Source organism: Lutjanus erythropterus, chromosome 16, assembly GCF_056507025.1.
Source record: "Lutjanus erythropterus isolate fLutEry1 chromosome 16, fLutEry1.hap2, whole genome shotgun sequence".
Classification (NCBI taxonomy): Eukaryota; Metazoa; Chordata; class Actinopteri; order Lutjaniformes; family Lutjanidae; genus Lutjanus; species Lutjanus erythropterus.
This window is the reverse complement of record NC_139332.1, coordinates 18,949,797-18,967,089: the sequence shown is the minus strand read 5'-3', so window position 1 is coordinate 18,967,089 and position 17,293 is coordinate 18,949,797. Positions and strand designations below refer to the sequence as shown.

The 17,293-nt window shown below is 39.3% G+C and overlaps 1 protein-coding gene across 2 annotated transcripts in view; it reads left to right on the top strand.

Moving 5' to 3' along the window:
* clasp2 (cytoplasmic linker associated protein 2) overlaps positions 1 to 14,804 on the top strand; it is a 74,027-nt gene extending 59,223 nt beyond the window's left edge. The window contains exons 29-44 of one of the 2 annotated variants that reach the window (XM_084739037.1): positions 334 to 425; positions 511 to 574; positions 1,277 to 1,336; positions 1,664 to 1,666; positions 2,908 to 3,071; positions 3,634 to 3,712; positions 5,767 to 5,910; positions 6,677 to 6,820; positions 6,985 to 7,091; positions 7,537 to 7,678; positions 10,876 to 11,071; positions 11,166 to 11,359; positions 11,435 to 11,563; positions 11,739 to 11,945; positions 12,286 to 12,402; positions 13,294 to 14,804. In XM_084739037.1, coding sequence (XP_084595163.1) covers positions 334 to 425; positions 511 to 574; positions 1,277 to 1,336; positions 1,664 to 1,666; positions 2,908 to 3,071; positions 3,634 to 3,712; positions 5,767 to 5,910; positions 6,677 to 6,820; positions 6,985 to 7,091; positions 7,537 to 7,678; positions 10,876 to 11,071; positions 11,166 to 11,359; positions 11,435 to 11,563; positions 11,739 to 11,945; positions 12,286 to 12,402; positions 13,294 to 13,371 — 1,920 coding nt within the window. In that variant the 3' untranslated portion in view covers positions 13,372 to 14,804. The remainder of the gene's footprint in view (positions 1 to 333; positions 426 to 510; positions 575 to 1,276; positions 1,337 to 1,663; positions 1,667 to 2,907; positions 3,072 to 3,633; positions 3,713 to 5,766; positions 5,911 to 6,676; positions 6,821 to 6,984; positions 7,092 to 7,536; positions 7,679 to 10,875; positions 11,072 to 11,165; positions 11,360 to 11,434; positions 11,564 to 11,738; positions 11,946 to 12,285; positions 12,403 to 13,293) is intronic. The other variant, XM_084739036.1, reaches the window with a different exon arrangement.
* The last annotated feature ends 2,489 nt before the right edge of the window (positions 14,805 to 17,293 follow it).

Genomic DNA, 17,293 nt, shown 5'->3' with positions numbered 1-17,293 from the left:
TTCACTGCAGAAATCCTGAGATTTGAGTCTTTGATATTGAGTTTCAGCTCAGTTTACATACTTGGGTAACATATATATATATATATATAACCATATATATAGCAGTGGTAAAGTATTATAAACATCAGCTGCACTTTGCCCGTAGCCGTCCAGATTATTTTTATTGACACCGCGTTCTTACTCCCAACTTGTCAAATGCAGCAGTTTTGTCAGTGACTCTACACTTCAAGCTATGACACTGTAGGTACTCCTTTAACATCACTTTTGGATGTGCAATAATAAATTTGCAAAAACAGGCCTTTATGTGATGGCCGTGTTTGTGCTTCTTGTCAGGTGCTGAACCGTTGTGCCAGTGCCAACTGGTCAGAGAGGAAAGAGGGACTGTTGGGACTGCAGGCACTGCTTAAGAACCAACGCACCCTCAGGTCAGCCCCATTACAGACTTGTGTGTTTTCAAAAGATAAATCAATTGTTGATTTTCACCTAACTGTGTTTGTTGTTGATCTGCAGTCGGGTAGAGTTGAAGAGACTGTGTGAAATCTTCACCAGGATGTTTGCAGACCCTCACAGTAAGGTATGAGTGCATGCAGCACAAGGACTTGCACAAGACGCACAGCATTCATTTATAATATAATTTCACACAGATTCATCATTCACCCACTTTGATTTTATTTGACTCCACCATCCTTCACTGTACCGGATTCTGCCAAAATAAAGACAAGGATCTGTTTGTCATTCCACACAGACACATTTTAGTAGTCGCACATGATCTTTAGAGGTAAAGACAGGATAAGCAGGTCACAGCTGTGTCCTCAGATGTACACACACACACAGATATACACAGGTGAACATAAACACAGGCATGCAGAGTGTCCGACAGACTGTTTTCTAACAGTATGCCACGCCTGAGTGTGCATGTGACCTCACACTCTCCGCCCGCCGTTCTGTGGGATTGCTCTGTCACTGTTCAGCAGCCAATCCGCTGGCTGTGCTCACTGCATTCACTGCCATACGCTCTCTTTCCCCTTACTGCAATCTGAAGCGAAGATACTGACTGCACACACTCACGTAAACACACACACAAATATGTGGGCTGCCAGCTCTTCTCTCTTCTCCAACTAACCAGCTGCAGTTCGCCCTCTCTAACACTGCCACTTTTCTTTGGCCGTTCTTTTTTTTTTTTTGATTGCCCATTGCCTCACACATGTCGTAAGGTGTGTGAGAGCCCTCCCCCTTTTCCCCCTCATTTGACATATGACGATTTGATGAATTTCAGCGAGACTCCGGCAGGGTGTACGGCACAGCAGAATCCGGTATAAGCTCAGCCTCCTTCAAGGTACTGCATCTCACCATGGATCCCGCCTTCATCTTATCTATCCCACACCATTCCCACTTTTCATTCTCCATGTTTTTCAACTTCTCTCTCAGTTCTCAGGTCTTTTCCTAGTGTGCACAAAACATCACTTCACATTTTTAAAGATGCTGTCGCTCTTATCTGTTTGATTCTGTTTCCATTTTGAAAATGTTGGATTGAAAGTGCGGATTGTAAGTCAAGATTGTGAGTGAAGACTCACACTAAGTAGATTTGGGTATTTTTTTCTCAGGATGCTAACAGATGTGTCTCTCTCTTCCCCATGCCACCCCTCCCTGGAACTCTCTGTAGAGAGTAAGTTTGGCCCATCAGTATAATTGTATTTACATGTTTGGATGAATATCTGCTTTATTAATCTGATCGGATAACCAGTTATCAGGGCAACAACATAACAATCACAGACTAACCTGCCTGACATAATGCTGCCTTTAACTATACTATCTTGCTAAAGACAGTCACCACACAATCTGATTGGTGTTTGTTAATTCTTGTCTTATTGTGGTTGCCTTCTTATATTAATATATTAATAATTTGGGTGATTTTATGATTAAACAGACAGACCACCCCAAAATCAAAAATCCGTATTTTTCCACTCACATGTAGTGCTATTAATCTATCTAGATATTTTTGGTATGAGTTGCTGAGTTTTGGAGATGCCAGCTGTAGAAATATCTACCTTCTCTCAAATATAACAGAGCTCAAAGTGTCATAAAAATACATTTGAAGAATTTTCTTTCCGGGAATCATGAACCCCAGATCTTGCTTTGAGCAATTTCACATAGGATCTATTTTCTTCCTGCAATTCAGTCTACCAGAACTATTTTATTTCTACTAGAAACTATCTATATGGATAAATGGCACTACAGACCAGAGGAAAAATATGTCTTTTTGATTTGGGGGTGAACTGTCCCTTTAATTGGTGATTGGGAATGAAGGTGGGCTGCTGCAATGATGAGTGAATAACCACTAACTTCACATGATGCCTTGTAAACGCAGGGCTATGTGTATGCATGCATGTGTGCGTGTTAACTATCGAATAGGGGTGTCACGATTTCAATTCTAAATCAACTGGCAGTTCTTCCCAGTGTTTTTTGTCTTCACCCCGTCTACTTTTCGTCCAGCATGAGTCCAAGGAAAAAACAAAACACATTTCAGAGATGACACAGTGTAGCTTGCCAGTACCCTGCAGCAAAACCAATAATCTGTTGAACTTTACAAATCAAGACTCTGTAGTTTAACAATAACATAGCCATAGGTGGAAAAAAAAAGTTAAATTGGAAAATCTAATTTAACTACGACCTCGAAGTCAAGTCAAATCAAATCATAGATTTGGTCACGGGGATGGCTCACCTGCGCCCCTGTTTTTGTTTTCTCTTGTATTCTGTACTTAATTGTGTATAATTTGTGTAATTGGGTAAAAAAAACTATAAAAAATTGGTCACCAAAAAAGCAAATCATCAATTTTGAGAATCGTGACACTCCTGCTCTTGAGTGACTGAGTCGTCGTGTGACCCAAACTGTATGTATGTGTTTAGGTTTTCAGTATGTTCCTGGAGACGCTGGTAGATTTCATCCAGGTCCATAAGGAAGATCTGCAGGACTGGTTGTTCGTCCTGCTCACACAGCTGCTGAAGAAGATGGGAGCTGACCTGCTCGGCTCCGTACAGGCCAAAGTTCAGAGAGCCCTGGATGTCACACGGTGGGTGTCACACTTTACATATACATACTGGCATTAGGGTACAGAAGTTGCTGATAGATTGGTAATATAGGTGTAAGGTAAATTATATATGAGCATAGAGGTTCACTTTTGCCATTTGAGAACAGTATGTGTAGGAATAATTTAAAGGGTTAGCAGTACGTTGCTTAGCTTTCATGTTGATACTCCTCTCTGCTCCAAACTGTGGGCATGCCAACAAGCATCAACTGTACACTATCAATAAGTACCTCCAAAAACCCCACATTTAAAAATCTGAACTGTCCCTTTAAGCTCAAACATCCATTTACTAGCTGATGAGATGTGTTAGCACTTAGAGTATTTGTTTTATATAATGTGTGTGTGTGTTTAAATGTATATAAAATTAGATTTGATACTTCTTGATGATCAGTACTTCCTTCTCTCATGTACATAAATAGTTTTACCTCTTAATTTTGTGGTAATACAGACATTTATCTTCACCTGTCAAGATGTTTTTTTTTTTACTCTTGAGATGTTTCTGTGTATGCTGGAAGTTTTAGTGAGGATTTCTTTTTCTCTCTGACAGTGAGTCTTTCCCCAATGACCTGCAGTTTACTATTCTCATGAGGTTCACTGTGGACCAGACACAGACGCCCAACCTCAAGGTAAATGACATGTTCATTCAGTATATGTGTGTGTGTTTATATGAAAGAGCTGAGTGTCTGAAGATCTGAGCAAAGGAAGGAAGGATGGACATACGGCTGGAAACTCAGGGACTATGTAACCATGGTAACTGCTGTACTGATATGACCTCATGCCTGCCCATGCTGGCGCTGCCTCCCACAACCCCACAAAACCCTGAATCCTGGGCTGTGATTGGATAGCGAATGATGTAGCCACTCCACTGGCTTTATGCTCTGCTATAGTGTGGACACTCCCCTCAAGCTTTCCTCCTCTAACTCCTGATCCATCCTCTCGTTCTTTCCTTCCTCCCCCCCTCCCTCACTAACCCTTCTGTTACAGCAATGTCTTGCCACACCAGTGTCACTCCTTCACCTTCCTAACCTTATCCTCAGTTTCTGCTACTTCACTCCTCACTCACTCTCCCTCTTTATCCCTCTATCACACCGCCCCCTCCCACCATCACCCTTTCCTGCCCGATGTTTCACCCCACTCTCATGATTTCTTCATTCCTTATCGGTCTGCCTTCCAACTAGGTTTGGGCAATGAAAGATATCAAAACAATTTCATCCACCTGTTCCAAATATACATTTCCTCAAGACTCACTCTCATTTGACTTGGCAAAATTTTCTTGCTATTACCATATATTATTTTTCTGTTAGCTGTTGTTTTTGTTGTCAGAAAACTGCAGAAATATATTTGAATTGCATCACAAATAACTGAATATTTAGCTTGCCTGAACATTTATGATTTATGCATTGGTGTTCCCTGCAAAAGGAAACTACCTTTGTAGCTGGATTCGTCATCATTTCTATGAACACATTGAATAAACAAGGCTGCACAGACACAAGAAAATGTATTTATTTAACTTTTTTCAACTAATTTTTACTTCTTATTTATAAAAGAGGCTGAAAAGTATGGAGGGACCAATAATATAATATTAATTCAATATGTCAAGAGGTACATGCAAGATCAAGTCATGCTCTTTCCCTGCCACCATGATAAAAGTAAGTGTAGACATTATAAAGCTATTAATACGATGTTGAGCATCTCTGCAGTGCAGCAGTCATTATCAAGCTCATAAACTGTTGCATGAAACTCCATAAACCTCTGATTTATGTTGGCCAGCTAGAACTCACAGCTCTTTGCTGCCATCATGTGGCCTAAACAAGTACATTGTATTGACAGATTTCCAGAATAATATCATAAAATTTAAAAATCACCCAAGCCTACTTTGCCATCTTTTTTACTACTCTTAGACTCTTTGCATGCTTCCTCCCTCCCTCCCTCCTCTCTCCTCCTTACTCGTCTTTTTCTTCTCTTGTCTCCCCCCTCATCCCCTGTCTGCGTCTCCCTCTCTTTCTGCGTTGATTGATGCGGTGCTTCTCCTCTCTCTCTCTGAAGCCTGTTCGGAGCTCGTGTTGCGGGCGAGGGCGAGGCAGGGGAGGGTCCGGGGTAAAATTGTTCCCCCCCAGAGCGCGGCGCCACGCCTGCTCTCTAGACGAGCAGGCCGCAGCCTGGAGCCAGTCCTCCCAGGTCAGTGCGCTCCGGGGGGAGCAATTATGTGGCGCGCACGATGCTGCTAAGTGATTTGGAGGAAGTTCTGGTCCTTGAGGTGCAGATGTAGAGAGACAGAGGAGGACAAAGGGAAATATCAGGACAGAAGTCAGTTGTTGTGGCGTTTCGGAGCCTGCGGTGAATGTTCGCATTTATTGGTTTCTTTGTTTTGTCATCTGTCATCTATTTTACTTTTTAATTGATTTGTTTTTATAAAGCATGAACATGAATGATCTTCTCACTGATTCATCATTTGATTTTCAGACCTGCAGGAGATGCACAATCTGCTGTGGTTGTACATGCTGACCGTGAACGTTTTTCATGTGTGTGTCACTTTTTCATGTGTGTGTGTTGGTGTGTGTGTTTGCAGTTTTGTTGTTACTGTATTTGTGTTTTTGCAGGTGAATATTGGCCATGCAGTTTCTTCTCTTGTCAATCAACATACTAATGATTTTTATTAATGTGTCTTTTCATGTTGCAGGTGAAGGTGGCCATCCTGAAGTATATAGAGACGCTGACGTTACAGATGGAAGCACCAGACTTTGTGAACTCCAGTGAGACTCGGCTGGCCGTCTCCCGCATCATCACCTGGACGACTGAACCCAAGAGCTCTGATGTCAGAAAGGTGCTGACACATAAACCTGACATAGTTTAGTGATTGGATAGAAATAATGATGATCAAATGATAAATTTTACTTTTATAGTACCTTCCAAAACATAGTTCCAAAGCAACAGAAAAATAAAAAACAGAATCCAATGAAATGCCGGGTTCTTAAAGGAGCTAGAAAGCTTTCAGCATTTGAATTTTAATATAGGGTTTTCAAAGTTTGTAGAGATGCATGGATTTGGATGAAGTGCTTGAAATTGTAGTTTCACTAGTTTCATAATAAATCACTCTGTCTGAATATTTTGCTTTTTTAGATAAAGATGAAATAAGTCGGATATTGGCTCAGCAAGGTTTTATAGGAGATTAAATCTACTTACATACGGGTGTCACATTTTGAAACATTAAACTTTAACTGTAAGGTGCTGGAAAAGCTTGACAATGCCTCTTTAAAATTTTTGAAAAGTACTCAAATTTTACTTTGCAAAAGTTGTACAAACCCTGAAAATGACAATAAATAAAAAGAAACGTTATGAAAAAGACATAAAAGTAAGGATAAAATAGAAAAAAAGATATAAGATATAGAAAATGTAGAATATCAATATTCTGTCATGATTAAACACTTTTATATTCTCAGGGGCCAGTCCCATCCAGGCTTTAAAAGTGATCATTTAAGTGAACTAAAATTGGGGTTATATTTACTGTTTTGTTAGAATTAGTGAGGAGTGTAGCATTTTGAATTGAATTGGCATTTCTAACTGAGAGGGATGTGTTCTTTGTGTTACAGGCAGCCCAGTCGGTGCTGATCTCGTTGTTTCAGCTCAATACTCCAGAGTTCACCATGTTGCTGGCAGCTCTGCCCAAAACCTTCCAGGACGGAGCCACCAAGCTGCTTCAAAACCACCTGAAGAACACTGGCAATGTTGCACAGGTAAAACACGCATGCACACACACACACCCTCTGTTAGTCCACATCTGATTAAAGAGTGATTCAGACACAAATGCTATAATTTTTCAATCATTATACTTTAACATTGATGGCATGCTTCTTTCTAGCTTAACTTTTTTTTTTTTTTTTTTTTGTCACTTCCTCAGGCACCAATGGGCAGCCCACTGACACGCCACACCCCCCGATCTCCAGCCAGCTGGTCCAGCCCGGTCACTTCCCCCACCAACACTTCTCAGAACACCCCCTCACCAAGGTAATACACACATACAAGCATACACGCTCTTCTCTTGATCAACACAGGCAGGCCTTCAGTATCCACTCATCACAATTCAATCAAATGGAAAATCCATCTAACAATCACTTGAATGAAAACAGGTCAACATGTATACAGTAGAAAAGAATAAAGTGTACCGATGTTCATTCAGTTCAATCACATTAGTTAGAGAAAGTATTTATGTCTCATTTATGTCTCTAGTCTCTAGGATGCTGTAACTCATATAGGATTTATACAGTTTTTGTAGTTCTGAGGTAATTTTCAGATTTTGGTAGTCCGTTGAAATGATTGTTTTCCACTTGTCATCAAATATGTTGTGCATTTGTAGTAGAAAAAAACTCTTCCTTATGTCTATTTGAGAACACTGATGACTCACTCCTGCAGTGGTGGCTCAGTGTCCATTTTTTGTCTCGTTTGTGTACAGTGCATTTGACTACGACACAGAGAACATGAACTCAGAGGACATCTACAGCTCGCTGAAAGGTGTCACTGAGGCGATCCAGAACTTCAGTGTCCGCAGCCAAGAGGACATGAATGAACCAGTTCAACGGCGGGAGGGAGACGAGGTCAGTAGAGCAGACAGATGGATGTCGTACGTGTTGATCCTAGTGTATATCAGCATGTCAACACTGATATGGGACTCTGTTGCTACTTTCTCTATACCGTTGCTTGTGTAAAATCTTCCTTTGAAAGAAAAAATGTTCCCGTAATTGTCAGCAATATGGCGTGACATTTTCTTACTCAGCCACGGCAAAATAACTCTGGATGAGAACCAACGTGAAACATTTACAGATGTTTGTGTGGATGACAGCAGCCATGTGTTGAAGAGTAAACTTAAAATTAACCAAGCTGCCAATTTTTGAGAATTCTCTCATGAAACATCACAAAACTAGTTCAGTCAGGTGTTTGCAGATAGACAGTAATATGTGATGAAACTTTGGCAGAACACTGCAACAGATAAAGACTAAAGGTGTTGGGGGGGCAATAAGAGAAATTTTTGCATGAATTGAATGCATTTTAAAGTTCAGTCAGTTCTTAGTGTGCAGTTCTGTTGTAAATACAAAACCTTAATTCCTCAGAAATACAATTAACTTAAATTTTCTGTTGTGGGCTGACTGCTGACTGATAAATAAGCTAATAGATCAATACAGTTGGTCAGTGTTACTATAGCAGTTAAATGTTGCTATGAGCTGCTCACACTGAACACAAAACAGAAATTTAAATGAAGAGTTGACTTTTCTAACACTCGGAGGTGGAGGAAGTAATGTTTTTTGCCCAGATCAGTTTTTACTCCCCCCTGTACAAATTGGCCTATTTATTGGCCGTTATCAAATGACAACAAAGACTTAAGTTAATTGTCATGTTTACTCTAGGGCTGGAATGTCTATAAAATGTCAGAAAATAGTGTAAAAAGGTCCCTCCTAGTTTTCAAAGTCCAAGGTGATGTCTCAAAATGTCTTCTTCTGTCAGACCAAAACCCACAGATATTCAGTTTAATACAATAAAAGAAAAAAGTGGGAAATCTCCTTATTTGAGAGGCTGAAAACAGCATTTTGTGCCACTTTTGCATGAAAACTTACTTCAACAACTACTTGATAATGAAATTTTGTTAAGTCTTTTATACCAGATTTACTTGCCCAACATGGCATCTTACTTGCCCTGGGAGAGCAGGCAATCCTTACTGTTGAGTCCTGGGGTGGTAAACAATGTCATATTGGTTTGCAAAGTTTGTTTCAAAGAAAATCGTACTTGTTTCTTTATACGATTACATGGCAAAAAGAAAAAAAATCTTGGCACACTAAATGGATGTTTTTGTCATGAATGCAGTTGGATTTTTGATTTTCTGATGGCTTTGGTACTTGTGATACTATAAAGTTAGTATTGTATTGTTTTTGGTCTTGGAAAAAGTATTTAAGTATTGATACTGTTGACAGCCTGCTCTTCATTAATTCAGAGGTTTTAAAAATGTGATAGTACTGTCAGAATGATCCTTTTGTTTGATACAACACCAAAAACCTCTCTTCTTTTAATTCATTACTTTCAGGGGAAAAAAACAAAAACCCTCCTCAAACAGGAGTTTTACAAGCTGTCTTCACACTAACAGCCATAAAAGACCACAGTAGTATAAAACTGTTAAAGTCATGAGTTGAGCCAGAAACATATCTCAAAGAACATGTAAACAAGATTTCATAGTGGTCAGTTTCTTGATATGTGATGTGTTTTTGCTGCTCAAAGCTACAGCCATATTTCACTTTGCACTGACAAAGTAATGGATCATCTTCTCATCTAGCCTTACAGAATATTTTCCAAGACTTGCAAAGGCCTAAATTCACACAGACACACACACACAAAACGTAACTACCTCCATGTACTGTATCGAACCCTGACATCCGATCTGTTCCACCACTCCGCCTGCAGCGTGGGAACTGAGAGGCATACATTAAGTGTTTCTGGGACACATGACTGAGAACTTAATCCTCTCCAGCCGCTGATAAAATCATGTTTATTGTGTGTGTTATGATCCCAGCTGCTGGAAATCACACTCAGGGGGTTTTTGCAGCTTCCCTTTTATATTTCCACAAGTGCTTATCTGGATACTGTGCTCATTCAGTCCAAATTTATGACTTCAGATATCATGACAGGTCTTATTGCAGTCCCTCCCAACAACCGCGGCCCCTTTTTAAGGACACAGTGTACTCTAGGAGAAATGTGTGACCTCCTGACATTTTCCTCCTGAAGAGCAGCTGAAATCTGACCAGCCCACGTGTCATCAACCCGCCAGTCACAGCACACCTGACTCATCAAACCAACACGAGATGATGGCATTTAGTGGTTTGAATGTAAATACACACAGGAAACCTTCACAAGTCCCAACACTGGGATGTTTTTATCACATCTAGTCAACAACGTGTCTACATCAAAGGCCAGTTTTCCTGGTCAGTGAAGTGATCCAGATGATCCAATAAATGTATCCACTAAAACACAACACAGTCCAGCATGTTTTGACATATTCACAACTAACCTGTTAAGTGTATTTCAAAGAACTTATAGTATTTTTTCTTTATTCATTCTGCTGGAAGCTGTCGTTTAAACTCCTGAAAAAAGTTTGGTCTTGGTTTGGTTCCAAGTGGGCTCATTTTGTTTGTGGTAGGAAAGCAAAGCAGATTAACTTCATTTAACGTGAATTAAAGAACTTAACTGCTGTTAAATCCATCTGCTAATCGTCAACTGTTGAAAGTGATTTCTCAATCAATCCTTATGTAATCGATCAGTATAAACATGTAAGATAACTTTCTAACCATAGTATGTATGCATGTCAGCCCAAGAGTGAGGATTTTCGTTGATATATCAGAAAGTTAAAAAGTTGTTCATGGGTATTTTAGGAGTTCCCAGATAAAAAAAAAATGCAATGATAATACTAAAATAGAGTTAGATAAAAAGGAAAATAGATACAGTAAAATCAATAAAAGAAATAAAAACAAAACAATACTGTCAGTGCGTCTGTTGTGACTTGCTGTTAGTCACAAGGAATAAACCTGCTTTTTTTCTTCCATTGGTGTAGTGCTGCTGATAAACAATTACCTGTCAGTCCATGTGATTTGTCCATGTTTACATTTCTTGGTTTGGTTGTAATAATAGTTGTCGATAACGTGAAACAGGCTTTTTTTTAAAAATCTTGTCCGGACTAAATAAACCAAAATACAGCTGTAAAAGTGACCTGAAAGTCCGAGCCTCTTAAACAGCTGTAATTACCTCTCTGCAGGGTGACGGTGGGACCGACGGCAGAGTGTCAGACTTGATGGACGGAGGCCGCATGGCTCTGGACAACAAGACTTCCCTCCTCAACACCCCGCTGCTCTCCTCTAGCCCACGAGGAGCCCGCGAGCACTTCTTAGACTCTCCGTTCAAACACAGCCGCAAAGACACCAGCATGGACGACTCCGAGCATCTCACTGATGGTACACACACTCACTCTGACAGAACAACACACTGCACCACACAAAACATCATATGATAACTGTCTAATGCTTTTTTTGGATTGTCTTTTAACAGATAGCAGCCTGGACCAATCAGAGCTGGTGGCCGAGCTGCTAAAAGAGTTGTCCAATCACAATGAGCGCATTGAGGAGAGGAAGGCAGCGCTGTGCGAGTTGCTCAAGCTGATTCGTGAAAACACCTTGCAGGTGTGGGACGAACATTTCAAGACCATCCTGCTGCTGCTGCTCGAAACAATGGGTGACAGAGAGGTAAACGCACATTTCTGTGATAACGGCTATGCTGAACTCCTCTCCTTTAAACTTAAATCTGTGTAATTCTCACAGCATGTGATCCGAACACTGGCTCTGCGTGTGCTGAGGGAGATTCTCAGCAAGCAGCCCTGGAGGTTCAAAAACTACGCAGAGCTCACCATCATGAAGGCCCTGGAGGCTCACAAAGACCCCCACAAGGAGGTACGTGTACATAAACACTCAATTTAATCAGCTTAATTTTTTTAGTACGAAAGTTCTGTTTTATTTACCTCTTTTTATATTTACCCTTTTGAAAACACAGATGATGTAACGTGATCTAAGCCCAGTTTTATTTTTATAGCATTTATACCGACAATGTTTACACATGTTCCTGCAGGTGGTACGAGCAGCAGAGGAGACGGCAGCCATGTTGGCGTTGTCCATCAGTCCAGACCAGTGTATCAAGGTGTTGTGTCCCATCATCCAGTCAGCTGACTACCCCATCAACCTGGCTGCCATCAAGATGCAGACCAAAGTTGTAGAGAGAGTTCCTCGCGAGGGCCTGATCAGTCTGCTGCCTGAAATTGTGCCAGGACTCATACAGGTAACACACACACACACACACACACACACACACACAGGTATTAAACACTTAGTTTTACTGCTGAAAATTACAGCCCCACTAGCAATATTAGACATATAACTTTGGGTTTTTGTGATTTATTAAAAGTAAGACCGTTTAAACAAAGGTTCTTAGTTTTTCTAAATCTTTGTAAAGCTTGGCCATAACTGGATAATTCATTTCTTTCATGAAGTTTGTGAAATGAATGCTCCTCCTGTCCTCACACAATATCCACACATTCATACGTGAATAGGTTGTCTGACTCCTTTGTTTTGAACAAAGGGTCCTGCAGGTTTGTAATCTATTTTATCTGGTTGAACAGGGTTATGACAACTCTGAGAGCAGTGTGAGGAAAGCCTGTGTGTTCTGCTTGGTGGCCATTTACGCAGTGATTGGAGAGGACCTCAAACCGCACCTCAGCCAACTCTCCAGCAGCAAGGTAACCTGAACTATAAGCATTCGAAATGTGTACTTTATCACAAGCCAGTTGGCTAAAAATGTGTGTGTTTCTCATTCGTGTTGCTGTGCAAGATCTTTATGTCTTTACACGGCAGGTTATGGTGTCTTAACAGGTTGAAATCTGCTATTTTAAGTATTACATATAGACATGTTATTACTTTGCCTGTATTCTAGTGTGTAAGGAGACCCCTTCATTTTTCTTTTTGTAACATTTTATGCAATATCAAAGCATTTTTTTTACATATATTTGTTTTTAGTAATGTATCTTTGTGTATTGAAACTAAATGTTAAATTGCATGGAAAACCATCACACTAGGGGGGGAAATTACTTAAAGGGTTTTATGCATCACTGACTCTCAAGTCAGTCTAAATGTTTTGCCCAAAGGAGACTGAAGACACTACCAGCTTTTGTTGCTAAAACTAGATGGAAACAAGTAGAGTTTAAAAAAAAAAACTCCAGTCAAAGTCTTCAGGGTGGTCTTTCATATTGGGGCAGCAACATCATGTGTTTACTACTGAGGAGAATGGAGAGAGCATCCTGTCTGGAAAGGCATGTGTTTGAAAAAATGTAAGGTAGAACCCAAGATCTCTGATTGTCTGTGTCACAAGACTAACAAAAACACAATCATCATCTAAGGTGATTAAACACTAATGTAAACATTGTATTCCATTCCTGCCATATTCTGCCAATAAATCCCCTTAAGTCTGAGACACTGGACCTTTTGTAAAGACAAAGATCTTGCATGATAAGGTTCTAGAGAAACTACATGTTTTTAGCAAACAGGCTCTTCAACTCAGTATACACATTTTATGACGCAGCCTCTAGAGACACATTTACATGCTTGTCTTCTGTCTGTGTTTCTGTCTGTAGCTGAAGTTGTTGAATCTGTACATCAAGCGTGCCCAGTCTGGCTCCAGTGGCAGCGAACCCCCGTCTGAGGGCCTATAGGAGAGACAGCGCCCTCCCACAGGGCAACAACAGAACTGCAACTCTGCCCACCAAACATAGACATCGGTTCATGAGCTCACACCCACACAGGCCGAGAACAAAACACACATCCTAACACTCTGTGCTTACATTCACACATATGCTTGCACTCACACACACACACACACACTCACACAGACACAGGTACAGGTACACACAGTCCTCATACATTTCCTGGGATGTGGTGCAGAAGAGAGGAGTGTTGCAGTCCTCCTGACCATCGCTGAGGAGCCGCTCTGACTCAGACTGAACTGAAACTTCAAATTTGGATTTAACATAAACTGTCACATACTCCACCTGCTCACTAATCACTCAAGGATGAAGATATGAAATGTCCGTCCTCTCCAGCTCCTTTATATTCCCAACACAACACTATCCCCTCTGAGTAACATCTTGATGTCAACAGGAAGTGCATGGTTCTCGTTTTTTGGGGTGTATAAGGTTCATAGAACTGGGCTGAGACGAACAAACGGTGCCGCCGCTGCCGCCTTGTGTCTTTCTTGAACAGCGAGTAACTGGGGCCAGGTAGACAGGAATGTAAATTTACATTGTGTCATAGTTTGGATTTATTTTACGCAATGAGGTTTTACTGCAGCCGGTTTTTAATGTCTGGAGTTTTCACACATAAACACACACACTCTCTCTCTTTCAAAAAGGTGCTGATTAGCCTAAAAGGTACGAGCGACCAACCCCGCGCAGCACTAACACGAGACACAGTGGGTCACGCCTGCTCATAGCAAATACAGTACATAGGCAGAATCCAAAGTATAGGAGGCGTTGTGTGCTTGGCTATGCATGAGACTAAATTTTAAAAAAAGAACTTTTTATCGGGGTCCTATCGACAGTCAGAACAGTGTGACTGGGGTCTTAAATTAATGTGAACAATGTCCACTCCTTTCAGAGAAGTCCATGGTGTCCTCCGTCTCTCCCAGCTCATCTTGGATCAGTCCACTTCTGGACAACACGGAGGGGGGAAGATGAATGCGTGCTGCTTACTACATGAAGTATGACAGGACATGGCTTATTATCACATAGTGGATATGTATCTATATATGATATTAAAAAGGAATATCCAATAACAGTGTCATTTAGGAGAGTCCCCCAGGGGGGTGCACGAGTGCCCATCCTTGTTTTTATTTTCTCTCTCTCTGTTGCGCGTGCCGTAGTCTCTCTCTCTCTTTCTCTCACACTTATTTTTTCTCAACAGAGAAATTTGTAGAAATGTATTATTTACAGTTCTGAAAAAAAAACCTGTCATGTCACCCTTTTCTCTCCTCCTCTTCATCGTGTCTTTCTTTCCTTCCTCTTCTTGTAACATTCTAGTTTTCACTGTTGTGTTTCCTCCGTGCATTTACAAAGCTGTGCTTACAATAAAATCAAGAACTTGTACAGATCATGAGGAGCCCTGTCTCGTTTGATTTCTGCAGTAGAAAAGAGATTATCTTTATTATATATGCTTATCTTTATTATACAACAGTTAGTTCAGACCAAGTAATTTGATTGGACGAGAGGCATTCCATAAGTGCTGATATAGAGTACGACAGCTCTGGGAAACTACATGCATCGCTCTGCCTTAGAGGTGTTCTAATAACCGTTACAATCACATCACAATGACAAACAGATAGAGACAGGATGAACATGAGGTGTCCTGTACAGTAATGATTCAGGACTTATTACTGTAGGGTCACTTTCACACACTTTAAGCTTACAAAGTACACGGAGTAGGCAAGAACAGCTGTTTTAACAGGTTTTTACCTGTTATCAGAGAAAATGCCAACAACAACATTTTAAGAGTGGGGGAAGTAAAATCAGGCACTTCAAACTATAAAAATATGAAGTAACAATAGAATAAAAAATAATGGTAAATAGTAATTAAAAACAATAATAAAAAGACATTTGCAATAAAAATTGTGTGTTAGAGTTAATAAAAGGCTTTTATAAGAATGTAGGTTTTGAGAAGAGATTTTTTTTAAAAGTTAATGATACAGCAAGACTGAGTTGCAAGCAGTGGTTTTTGGATTAACTACTCATAACACAGCTGTACCTTGATTCACACAACAGGTTTTAAATTTTACTTAGGTTCGGGGTGATAATTCATCTGTGGTCTCCAGATGATAAAATGGGAAAGCTTGAAAGAAAAAAAAAATTACAAAATTGTGTGCATTTTTTTTTATATGATTTTGCTCTAATGTTTGCTGTTTGTCCTTGTAAAAGCATAATACATTTACGTCTGTGCATCAATCCTTCAAATGAAGAAAAAAAAATCATCTTTTGTTAAAGTGCACTTCCACTTTGATTCATTTTTAATATTTTTATCATAGATTACTGTTTTTTTTCTTTTTCAATTAATCATTTGATCTATACATTTTCAGAAATTGTTGAAAAATGTATACCACAATTTTTTAAACATGTTCAACAAATGACTACTTTTTCTGACTAAACTCCCACACATATTAAATTTACTATCTCATAAGACAAAGGGAGAAAAAACTCACAATTTATTTTCTGTCTAACTAATTAATTGACTAATTGTTCCAGCTCTATCTCTGTTTATAACCAGGATTGTTAATAACTGTAAAAGCAAGAAAAATTGCAGCAAGATGTGCACAGCATGTCCTAATTAATTCTTAATGTGCAGGTGAAAAATATAAACATTTATGTCTTATGCAACAGCTATTTGAGAAACCAGTATTGAATTTCATGTATGCATATGTTCTCTGGGCTTTAAATTTAGGTGCAGCTAAACAGGGGGGCAGATACAGCACCAGTCTGACCTGTAAATCATTTTCCTCCCAGCAGTCACCTCCTAGCTGCCAAGTCCCTGCAGTTAATTTGCTGTCTGTCCTCAATAAAGTTCCCCAGATACTTCTACTTAACTTTGCATTTTATGTTACTATATACTTCTACTGTAGTATAACTGAGGGAGAAATGTTAATGTTATTATTATATTAAAAGGACAATGCACCCCAAAATCAAACATACATCCAAATCTAATCCATTACTGTAAAGTACCCAACACTATATAAAATAGTTAAAATTATATCCACCTCAAGCAGCTGCACCAGAAAAATGCTTATCACACACTAAAGCATCTGTAGTGAAAACCCAATAATATAATAAATGTATAATGGGGCTTTCTGCTTTTGTGCTTTTATTTACTTATTTTTTTTAAATAATTTCAGTACATTTTACTGAGAAAACTAAGTACATTTAATTAAGTACAATTTTGAGCTGCTTCCTCTTCTCGTGAGTATTTCCATTTTATCTATCTATACTTCTGCTCCACTATACATTGGAGGCAACTATTGCACTTTTTACTCCACTGTTAGTTAGTTAGTAGTTAGTTACTTTGCTAATTTAGATAAGTCACAGAATTAGATATTATTATAGGTTAACCTACCCAGGATTTTACAAAGTCATTAAAATTTCATTAAAGAAAGGTTGGCTGATATGTTTTTTGATATGTTTTTTTTTTTCCCAGGGCAGATAGGATATTGATTATTAGTAATCAAGGAAACCAAAAACCCACCCAATACTGGACTTTTGGGGCCAATACTGATATTATGGAACGGCTGATATTCTTCATACAGAATATAATAAACAGAATATACATATAAATGCACATTTTTTGCAATGATCCATCAATTGTGGTTATCAAACATGTATGTCAAAGATATATATTGGAAATAGGATATTTTACGATTGGCTGTTTTTCAAATAAGTAGAAATAAATACAAATATACATTACGGTCTGTTTAAAAAATCATTATTATCACATCATCATTACTAACAATTCAATATAACATTATATAATAATAGGGCATTCTTAGCACTTTTATTTAATAACTTATGTACATTTTGCTGATAATACTTCATTTGAGGT